Source organism: Pholcus phalangioides, unplaced genomic scaffold (assembly GCF_987345545.1).
Source record: "Pholcus phalangioides strain wild (caught in Gottingen) unplaced genomic scaffold, Ppha-v1.0 ptg000001l_1, whole genome shotgun sequence".
Classification (NCBI taxonomy): Eukaryota; Metazoa; Arthropoda; class Arachnida; order Araneae; family Pholcidae; genus Pholcus; species Pholcus phalangioides.
This window is the reverse complement of record NW_028301594.1, coordinates 4,019,001-4,030,224: the sequence shown is the minus strand read 5'-3', so window position 1 is coordinate 4,030,224 and position 11,224 is coordinate 4,019,001. Positions and strand designations below refer to the sequence as shown.

General features: G+C 39.6%; 1 protein-coding gene across 1 annotated transcript in view; it reads left to right on the top strand.

Annotated features, from left to right (window-relative positions):
* Nucleotides 1-344: 344 nt before the first annotated feature.
* The window catches only part of LOC149089710 (matrix metalloproteinase-14-like), a 60,293-nt gene continuing 49,413 nt past the window's right edge, over nucleotides 345-11,224 (top strand). The window contains exon 1 of the mRNA XM_089239497.1: nucleotides 345-809. Within this exon, the coding sequence (XP_089095623.1) occupies nucleotides 606-809 (204 nt within the window). The 5' untranslated portion in view covers nucleotides 345-605. The remainder of the gene's footprint in view (nucleotides 810-11,224) is intronic.

Below are 11,224 nucleotides of genomic sequence, written 5' to 3'. Positions count from 1 at the left end.
TCCCAAAGGCTTTTTTTGCCCCTTCTATCCTCGTCGGTTTTTACTTAGTAACACTTAAATATTTCTTTACCCCATTCCGTATTTTTTTTTTTTGCTCCTATCCTTATAAGAGGTATTAAATCACAAAGAATGGAGTGAAGTCGCAATTCTTACATTTAAGGAACGCCTACACACGGCAGGAAAAGAAAAATCACAGGGAAAAAGAAAAGCTTTTCATCTTTCTCTCGCATCTTTCGTTTTTTAGTTGCGAGAAAAGGGAGCCATTCAACTTCCATGGGGAATTTTATAATGGGAAATAATCCCTAAATATTTTAATCCCTATAGACTGTTTTTCTCCCCCTTCTGTTTTGGAGATGCTCATCATCATTCTCAATGTTTTCCCTTGCTCTGGGATATTATACAGTCGGGCTTGAATCTGATAATCAGCGCGATTCATGAGTAGCGATCCATCCACAGCAGCCAGGATCGCCGCGGCTGTAGTTCGTTGTAGGTGGTAGTACGGGGACCACAGTGATAAGTCTGGTACTACATCACGGCCTGCAGTTGGTGTGAAGGGGAGGGTCCCGGCCGTGGTGATATCACCTGTAGGCTGAGATGCCTCTAGGATGCGACGACACACGGGCAATAAGAGCTGCTCGAGGACTACAAGATTGTACTGGAGCTTGTTTGCGAGAGTGTCTTCGTTGCCGAGGATTTTACCGGTATTGTTGTCTCTGTTGTGGGTGGTTTTTATTGTCTCTGTTGCGGAATGCAAGCCTCTCGTACGACGGTTTGGGAATTTCACTGGACCGTCAGCATCCACCGCAATGGTAAGTTGATGATCAAGAGTATTTCTTGAATATTTTTTCACAGTTTTGCGAGAGTGATTTCCAACTTGAGGCTTTGATATTTGTGAAATTTTATCCATAGAGGAAAGAAAGATATATACACACATGTATAGATATGTACACCACAGTGGTGGTCGGCTGAAGGGGGCTTCCCTGTGGTTCCCAAATTCGAGACGCGAATGTGAGCAAATCTCCCTGTTGAAAAGTCCTGCCACAGAGAGCGATAGGCTAACAACGGTATAAATATTCCATCATTACAGTTCACTCACAATTTGAAACATAGATGGCAGCTCGGAGAAAAAACAGACGCAACGCTAGATACGCGCTCACACTGTTAGGTATACACACGCACTTTGTTCCAGACTGTGCCACGGGCTTTAATAGATCTCGGCAACGGAATAAGTCCGGTGGCAGAGCGTTCCTGGCATCCGTTCGTTCCGAAATCACGTTCTCTTAGCCGAAAACTTCGTTAGCCGAAACGTTATTTCCTATAGATTTCTATGGAAAATCATTTCATTCGTTCCAAGTACTGCCCAAAATTTTAAGAAAAGTTTTTTTAAAACACCAAGAAACGCTATAAAAAATACAAAAAGCTGACTGAAGACTAAAATTAGGAGCTTTGAAATTGGATAATTAAAATTGGATAATTTAAAATTGAGAATTTACAAGATGATTTTATTTTTATTTTACACCATGTGTCGGGGTCGCCCTTATCAGATTCTTTGCGAAAATAATAGCGGGGCCAATTGCGTCTCGAAAATTTCAGGGCACCAAAATTGGTAGGATACCCCGCTTTGCTCTGATTTTATATATTTTGCGCGGGGAAGGGAATCGGGCAACTATTACTTCTGAATACACAGGAATACTGAGAAATACTCATTCAAAAAATTCTAATTAAATGTAAATTAAAACATAAATTTATTAAAATTCAGCCCTGAAGGTAATTTTAAACTAAGGAGAGAGAGAAACAATTTCCAAAAATAAATAACAATTTTAGAATTGAGGGATTTTAAAAATAACTGAGAGAAAGAAATAAATCCACCATCAACGAAAATTCAGAATTAATGAAAGAAATAATTCCAGAATAAAAAAAAATTATAATTAATGGAAGAAAGAATTTTTTCAACACTTCAGAATTAATTAAATTAATAATTCTACAATTTATGAAAATTCTGAATTAATGCAAAGAATAAATTAAGAATTTGTGAAAGCCTCTAATAATTTACCGTGAGTGCAGGGCCTCGCACAACGCAGGGCCTAGTGCGATCGTACCTGAAAGTAAGGGCGGCTCTGCTATGTGCACAATCAAAACCAGCTTTAATGGACCAAAGCTGGTGGTGTTGACACAACCTAGTCGAGTCTAGGTGTCCTCATCCATTTGTGATTTGATCAGTTCATTTCTGTGTCTGATACATGAAGACATAAAAGACGAGCTCCTAGAATGTCCGGACTGTTCAGTTTGATGCTGAGTTTTTTACTGAAAAAACGCGTGCTCTGAAAAAAATGGGCCTTTTTTCTTCAATGCGTTTACTATTGGCTGAATCTTTTTTATGGAAATGGGGCGGAAAATTTCAGACAAAGAGTGGAGGTATATCTTGAGAAACACATTCCGAGGGGTGGGTAGACATGCATTAATTCGGGCTCGAACGACCGAAATTTTGATGATGATGATTGTCGCTAAAATTTAAATCACGACGTGGCCGTTCTATGTTTGCGGCAACATCCACATCAACGAAAATGTTCGTTACCTGAATCCGTTTTCTTTAGCCTAGGCAGAAAAATCCCAAAAAAAGTCATCGTTAGCCGATTGTGAGCCGAGGTATCACTACATTGCCAAAGTGTACAATGCAAGCTCTTCCCATAATTTTGGTTAATTAAATAACAGAAAATTCTCATATCTATGCGCGTGTGTGTGACAGGGGTTTACTATTCTCTTCCCACTACTTGAAGTCTTCATACTGGGTGCTCCATGAAAATGTATTCGATTTCAGGCAAAGCAAACTTGTGGTTTATATACTCTTATAAAGGCTTTTAATTAAGTTTTCAAAAACGTAAAAATTGTGAAAGTTATGACATTCTGATGATACGAAAACTATAACTTGAGTAAAAAGTATCTAGAAAAATTCGAGTTATTCAAAGTAAAATCGAGTACGATTGGACCTAGTGTAATATCCTTCGGATCTAAATGCCTTGAGTTCGTATATGTAATGAAAGTTAGTACCATTTAGGACAATGATTCGTAACCTTTCGTGCTTTTAACCCACTGGCCTTCCGCGTAGGAGATCGTACCCTTATAAACGTGTGGAAGGTGTGCGCACTGCAAAAAATGTGTGAAAGATATGCGTACCCCAAGAAATATGTTCTAGACGTCTAGAAATGAGTGGAAGGTACGTTTACCTCTAGGAGTTTGTGAAAGAGGCATGTGTATTTTTAGAAATGTGTGAAAGGTGTACGTACTTATAGAAATGGGTGAAAAGTGTAAGTACTTATAGAGAAATGTGTGAAAGGTGTACGTACTTATAGAAATGTGTGGAAAAAGGTGGGTATAATTCTATAGAAATGCACTCGAGCATTGCGTGCTTTTTTTTAGGAATGAATACGAGGCTTGCATGCTCCTAGAAATACTATGCTCTTTTCTCTAGATTAGCGTAGGTGGTTTAACGTACAGCTAGAAATGCACCGGAGTACGTACCGATATTGATACTGTTCCGATGAGGCATTAGAACGAGAAAATAATTTCATTAGTACGATAGAACATGCATGCTGTATTCACGAGTTCTCTGCAATAGGCCCTACATTCAATTGTTTTCACAACATGGCTCTACATTAAAGTGTTTCCCATAGCATGGAAACTATTTTCAAGGGATCCGCATGTTGAAAAGTTTGAGAAACTGATCTGAGTGAAAACGGGAACTGTTTTTTTTCCACCCGTTCGTTCGTACAGAAAGTAATTTCATGTAATTAACGAATATAATCGTTAACAAAATATGTTTACGTTCAGAAGAAGAAGAAAAAAAAAAGTGGGGGGAGGGGCACTTGAGAAAAAGCCACGCCACGAATAAATGCCATTGAACTTTGCAAACAAGTACAACAAAAATATAAAAACTGAAATACTTTTTTTTTTGGTCATTATGCCAAATCAAGATCTTCTCAATCGCCACCTTTGGTGTGAACTTGTTCAAGAGAGATGTCTTTTTTTTTTTCTCCAGTTCTTAACGCGAGAAATCCACTTGTTGTTTCAACACCTGATAATGGCCTTTTTCCCCTTCATCTCTCAAGAATCTCTTCTTACGAGAGATGTTTTCCGGTCTGGGACAGAGATGGCTCCCACAGAAAGGCTTTGCTGAGCGAATTATATGATACACCATGAACAAAACAAATCTTGCACCAAGGATGGGAATGGTCGCTCGCTAAGATATAGTTCAAATTACTTCAGGAATAAACTCGAAATTCGATCGATATTGAAATTGTTTCGGACCGGTAATTCTCCTGTTTATTTTACACTACACACTATAAATCGGGAAGGGGGGGGGGTGGTTCTTAACAATTTTCAGCGATCCAAAATCAGCCAGCAACACTAATACTAAACAAGACATGCACCTCGTCCATATTCCCTGCGGAACCTCTAACGAATTGGTACATGTTGGAATGTGGATGTATGTATGTATAGTGAACCTTCCGTGAAGTTTGTTTCTGTGTATTGTTTGTTATGTATAGTGCACTGCCATCTGTTTTTTAAACTATGAGGTTTTTCCTCAACTTATAGAGTGTGAAGTGTAATGAATGAATAATTATAACGTTGTAGGCCTGTTGCTCTCTGCAGCGAGACTTTTTAACGGGGAGATCGGCTCGCATTTGCGCGGAACCACAGAAAACCAACTTCAGACGATCCCCACTGCGGCGACGATGAGGTTTGAACCCGGATCCTCGCGATGCGAGTCCGTCACTATGACCACTCGACCGTCACAGCGGCAGCCAGCCGCTTCATCAACTTCGCGAACCATCGGTCTATTTTTAAGTTAAGAAATTCTTATTAAATATTTCTGGTTAACAAAATGTTAAATTCCCATGGCATGTCTTAACTGGTGGGCCAATAGGGGCCTGAGCTCAGTGTCCCGAATCATTAAAAGCTTTCACTATTCTGAAATTGTCGCTTTCATAAATACTGGATTTTATTACGTTTAGAATTACTTTTCTCATCAATTTTGGAATTATTTTTCATTAATTGCGGAACTATTTTTCATGAGTTCTGGTTTCTATTAATGTTGGAACTATTTGTCATTTTAATTTTCAATCATTTCCCATCAATATCCTTTATTAATTGGTTTTTTTTCAAAAATTGTAGAATTATTTTTCATTAATTGTAGAACTATTTTTCATTAATTGTAGAATTATTTTTCATTAATTGTAGAACTATTTTTCATTAATTGTAGAATTATTTTTCATTAATTGTAGAATCATTTTTCATTAATTGTAGAATTATGTTTCATCAATTCTTGACTCATTTTTTATTAATTTATGGGAATGTTTTTCATTAATTCTGCAAAATTATGTTGAGCTTTCTAAGGAGTTCATATTTTTGTATAGATAATTTTCAGCATTCTATAATATCATGTCGATTTCTCTCCAAAAACATACCGTATATAAAATCATCTCAAGAAGGCTCCAAAAATATTTGGGTCCCAGCTCAGAAATCATTAAACGACTCAATGAAACCCGTGGTGCAACAAATGAATTTATGACTGGATTGTAAGTGAATTCATACGACCCATCTCAGGATCCTTTGTGAGACCCATAAGTTAAGAACACCCTGCTATAAATAATATAAGATGATCGTAGGGGGCTCCTTGATGGTGTCAAGATCGGTTCATAAGTTAAGATGGTAAAACAGGGTCCCATAAATTCGTAAATAGTTTAAAGATTCATAAACATTGAAGGAATTGGCATATGTGAATGCGATTTGCGGAAAAGTTCTTCTAACTGTTCAGTGTGACTGTTCGGCTTGATGCTAAAAGACTTGCACTGAAAGAACGTGTGCTCTGAAAAAAAACATAGGCTCCCCTTTTTTTCAACTAGCATTTTCTATTAGCGGAATTTCGCATTTTATATGAAAGGATTCAAAAAACTTCATGAAGAAATGTAGAGGTACATTTGGAAAAAAAAATGATTCCGACATGAGTTAATCGGGTTCGAGTGACAGTAAAGCCAGGTTTTCCTAGAAGCAGGTTTCTACAGTGCGTGCAGCGGGAAAACTCTGATTGGTCAAAAAACCTGAATTTCAAGTTTTTAGCCAATCAAACGTTTTCACGCTGCACCCGGCGCAGAAATTCTACTCCTAGGAAAACCCGGCTTAATCCTGGTGATGATTGCCGCTAAAATTCAGCTCACGACGCAAGTGTCTTTATATTAGCGGGTATACGTCCATATCAACAAAAATATTCCTTAGCCGAGGCAGTAAAACGTCGATAAAAATCTCCGTTAGTCGAAAAATTCGTAAGCCGAGGTATCACCGTATTAGTACGTGCCACACAGATATGATTGACGTCATCGACGTTCATTTAGTGATCGCTTTAAGATTAAGTGTTATCATATATTAGTCTTAATATATTACTTCCAATGACAGCTGCCGTGAGTGAATTATTGCACCGAGCTGTTCTAGGAACTCTTCGGAAATGTCTCTATAATGAGTAGTCGATGATAATTGAGCAAAACATGCAGCTTCTTAATGGACGTTTTATGGGTGAACAAGAAACAAGATAAAACTCTTTGGATTTTAGGTTACCACACATACACATCACTACCCGAAAATGTTCCCCCTTTTCCTCTTTGGCATCATTACGTGCTGAGTTTTGACACACAACACACACATATTTCCAAGGGCAGATACCCGGCGCCCAGTCTGTCATGTGGTCAATTTGTATTTATTATTATCACTCGCTATTTGTAGCGAGTAAGTAACGGTCTATATCACAGCGTGGAGGAAGAATTAATTTTTTTTTCTGTTTGTTTGTTGAGATGGCAGTGCAAGCAATACCACCCAGAGCATAAACAAAATTCCACTCGTGCAATCCGCGTCGTCCTTAAGGACACCATGGATGACGTTGAGCTTCTTCAATGTCTTTGCCAACAACAAAACAACTCATTTCGAGACTTATGAAGGTGAAGAAAAAGAAAACCTACAGAGACACTTCTCCAAGCAGACAAGAAGGTCAAATAATTTTCCATGAATATGTAAATACCATGCAATTCTTGCTGTTCGGCAAATAATAAATTGGCTTCAAGCTGGGGCATCGTCTACTTGGACTAATTGGGAACCGCGTAGGTTGTGATGGGGGCGGGCGGAAGAATCTTGAAATTTTTAGATTTTTGTTTCACTGGGTTGGATCTCTACAGACTAATTGGATGTGAAATTTTCATCTGAATACCTTTTTTTTTCTTTTCCTGGGCCTGCCTACGTGTGGATGTACCCCCTTTTCCACTGGCTGTTGAATTACTCTGTGCTACGCAGGGTGCTCGGGCACTTTCAAGGAATTCTAGTCCTAATTAGACTAACATAACTTGGGGCTTTGTATGGTGTGTATATGATTTTTTTAAAATCAAAGTGGGTTTTTTTTTCTATACTATCACCCGGTTGGTAATAATTGAGACGATCTGAGCAGGTGGGATGGGTTCGGTATATACATAATTTCCCATAATGTGTCGTTAGAATCTCCGAGATGAATTCCGTGGATTCTGAATGATAATGAATAGAAGTGAATAATAATGAATGAGATTTTGAACATTATATAGGTTTGTGACCTATTCCGAAGGACACCATTGGAATTACAAAAAAAATTACACTTTGGAACGTTACACGTTGAAAATTACACTTGGATCGGCCCATGACCCCGAGGTTGTCTGGGCACACCCCCCCCCCCCCATCTCGTGTTACCATCTCCATAATACTGTACCCATAGAATCATTAGGGGCGAACTCTCGAATTATTTTTAATGACTTTACACCAATGGCAGAGGCTGGTCGCAGAAGTCAAAGTTTTCGTTTGAGTCAAACTCCCAAAACAGCCACCATTCCATCTTGAATTGGTGGCAACGGTGGTTCGTCATAAGTAAAAATGACCACTTGACACGTATTTCCCGGAACATTTTTGTGTTTCTCCGTAATTTTGGAAGTCCGCGACTTCCCCCCCCCCCCCCATAAAAATTACTGTTTCTCTCCCGTATTGTCAGCGAAGCCTACTTGAATATTCATTCTTCTGTGAAACCGGAATAAAAATTATTTTTCCATCAACATAACGGTAATTATGACTAGAGCCCAGAAGTTCAGGCAAAATGCCACAAATGCCTTTTATTTGTTTGCCCAATTTTTTTTTGTAAACATTCAGGTTTTGAGTTTCCTGCTGTAAATGCCTATTTTACTGTTATTTCATATTTTTTCTTGAATCTTAGAGGCCATATTCTGTAAAACTCAGATATTTTGGGCTTCGAGAACCTCAAAGGAATTTCTCTTTGCAAAAATTTCAATTCTTGGCATTAATTCTTATCAGAAAGTTTCCCCCCCCCAACCCCCATTCGAAGCAAATACACATTAATTCCTGAGATAGGCATCCGATAAAACTTAGTATATGCCAGGCATAAAAGAGACAAAGACTTTTCATCCCTGCTATATACATAGTGTTCACATAGCATTCAACATACCATCAAATTCACATCAAGATTGTGAGAGTAAATTTTCATTAAAACACAATTACATATAATTATTCACTAATTATTGCTCTTTGATTTTAGATTACATTATTTTGCATGTTTCAAAATAATGTCACACATATATCCAGTTGAATAAAATCGCCTTCGACCTATGCTTGAAGGCTCTCAATCACTTCCTTTTGGTATGATAACAGTATTAACTTGGCTTGGCTAATAATGCACACACAGTTATTATCTATCTATATATACACTGAAGAGCCGATAAAACTGGTAAACCTGCCTAATATCTTGTAGGGCCCCCACGAGCCCGCAGAAGTGCCACAACACGACGTGGCATGGACTCGACTAATGTCTGAAGTAGTGCTGGAGGTAATTGACACCATGAATCCTGCAGGGGGGCTGTCCATAAATCCGTTGGAGTAAGAGGTTGTGGAGATCTCTTCTGAACAGCACGTTGCAAGGCATCCCAGATATGTTCAATAATGTTCATGTCTGGGGATTTAGGTGACCAGCGGAAGTGTCCAAAGTCAGAAGAGTGTTCCTGGAGCCCCTTTGTAGCAATTCTGGACGTGTGGGGTGTCGCATTGTCCTGCTGAAATTGTCCAAGTCCGTCGGAATGCACAATGGACATGAATGGGTGCAGGTGATCAGACAGGATGCTTACGTACCTGTCACCTGTCAGAGTCGTATCTAGACGTATCAGGGGTCCCATATCACGACAACGGCACACGCCCCCATACCATCACAGAGCCTCCACCAGCTTGAACAGTCCCCTGTTGACATGTAGGGTCCATGGATTCATGAGGTTGTCTCCATACCCGTACACGTCCATCAGCTCGAAGCAATTGGAACCGAGACTCGTCAGACCAAGCAACGTGTTTTCAGTCCTCAACAGTCCAATGTCGGTGTTGTCGGGCCCCAGGCGAGGCGTAAAGCTTTGTGTCGTGCAGTCATCAAGGGTACACGAGTGGGCCTTCGGCTCCGAAAGCCCATATCGATGATGTTTAGTTGAATGGTTCGCACGCTAACACTTGTTTATGGCCCAGCATTGAAATCTGCAGCAATTTGCGGAAGGGTTGAACGTCTGTCACGTTTAATGATTCTCGTCAGTCGTCGTTGGTCCCGTTCTTGCATGATCTTTTTCCGGCCGCAGCGATGTCGTAGATTTAATTTTTTACCGGATTCCCGATATTCACGGTACACGCGTGAAATAGTCGTACGTGAAAATCCAAATTTCATCGCTACCTCGGAGATGCTATGTCCCATCTCTCGTGCGCCGACTATAACACCACGTTCAAACTCACTTAAATCTCGATAACCTGCCATTGTAGCATCAGTAACCGATCTAACAACTATGCCAGACACTTGTGTTATATAGGCGTTATCGTTATTATCGCAGCGCCGTACTCTGATTGGTTCCATATCTCTTTATTTGCATACGCATGCCTGTACCAGTTTTTTTGGCTCTTCAGTTTATATAATAACGTGACCTGACTGACTGACTGATTCATCATCGCCGAGCCCAAACCGCTGAAGTTATAAATATTAAATTTGTTCAATAGTTTTATTTCATGACGTAAAGACTCACCAAGAAGGGTTTCTTCGAAATTCGACCCCTGAGGGGTCATATGGGGGTTCAAAGGTTACATAGAAAAACCATGCCGAGCCGAAACCGCTGTAGATATAAATCTGAAATTTCGTCAGTATTTTTGTATTATAATGTAGATTCACTGAAAAGGGATTTTTCAAAATTCTACCATCAAAAGGTGAGGGGGGGGGGGAGTTTCAATGGTTATATGGAGCAATCATCACTGAGCCGAAATCGCTAAAGTCTAAATATGAAATTTAGTCGGTATTATATTTTATAATGTGTAGATACCCATTAAGACGGATTTTTGAAAACTAATTTCCTAGGGAGAGGGGGGGGGGGATTCAAATGTTATAAGAGGGAATCGTCGTCAATTAATGTTCAGATTACCAAATCCACACGAGCGAAGTTGCGGGCAACAGCTAGTTAGCTAATAAATTTTTTTAGAAATTTTAGTCCTTTTTTCGGACCCTTGATATACACTGTATATTATACAGGGTGCAACTAAACCTTAGAGAGGAGGTATATTATAATATAGAAGAGGTATATCCATGTATCCATACAGTGTATCTCGCATATAACGTTCGTCAAAAAACCGTCATAAAAACGTTGTGAGCGGGAAAACGCTTTAAACGGGAAATCTTAATGAGAATCACTTAGAGTTGGGCCCACGAAAATAAGTCGTACTAAGCGGGAAAACGTTCTAAATGGGAACGTTATAAGTGGGATCGACTGTATAATATATTTCCTCTGAGGCTAAAGACAAGCCCACCAACTTTCTTGACCAACCCCACCAACTTTCTTTTCCACGAGCTCAGAAAGCCGTGGGAAATTTCGTTTCGGTTTCCGGGCGTTACAAATCCAGCATTGGCATCCCGTTCTCGTTTGCAGGCTGTCGCAGCAACTTTCGTTATGATCGATTCGCGCCCTTTTTTCCGTTTCTCATAGGTGTCGGGCTTGCACTTCAAGTTCAGTGCATATTTGGTTCGTGTAAAACCAAGCAACGGCAGCCACTGGATTTGTCGTAACGTCGACAGCTTCAGCGCTATTTCATGCTCTTTTCCACTCCTCTTCGCAGATACTCAGTTCCCATTAACTAGTCCCAA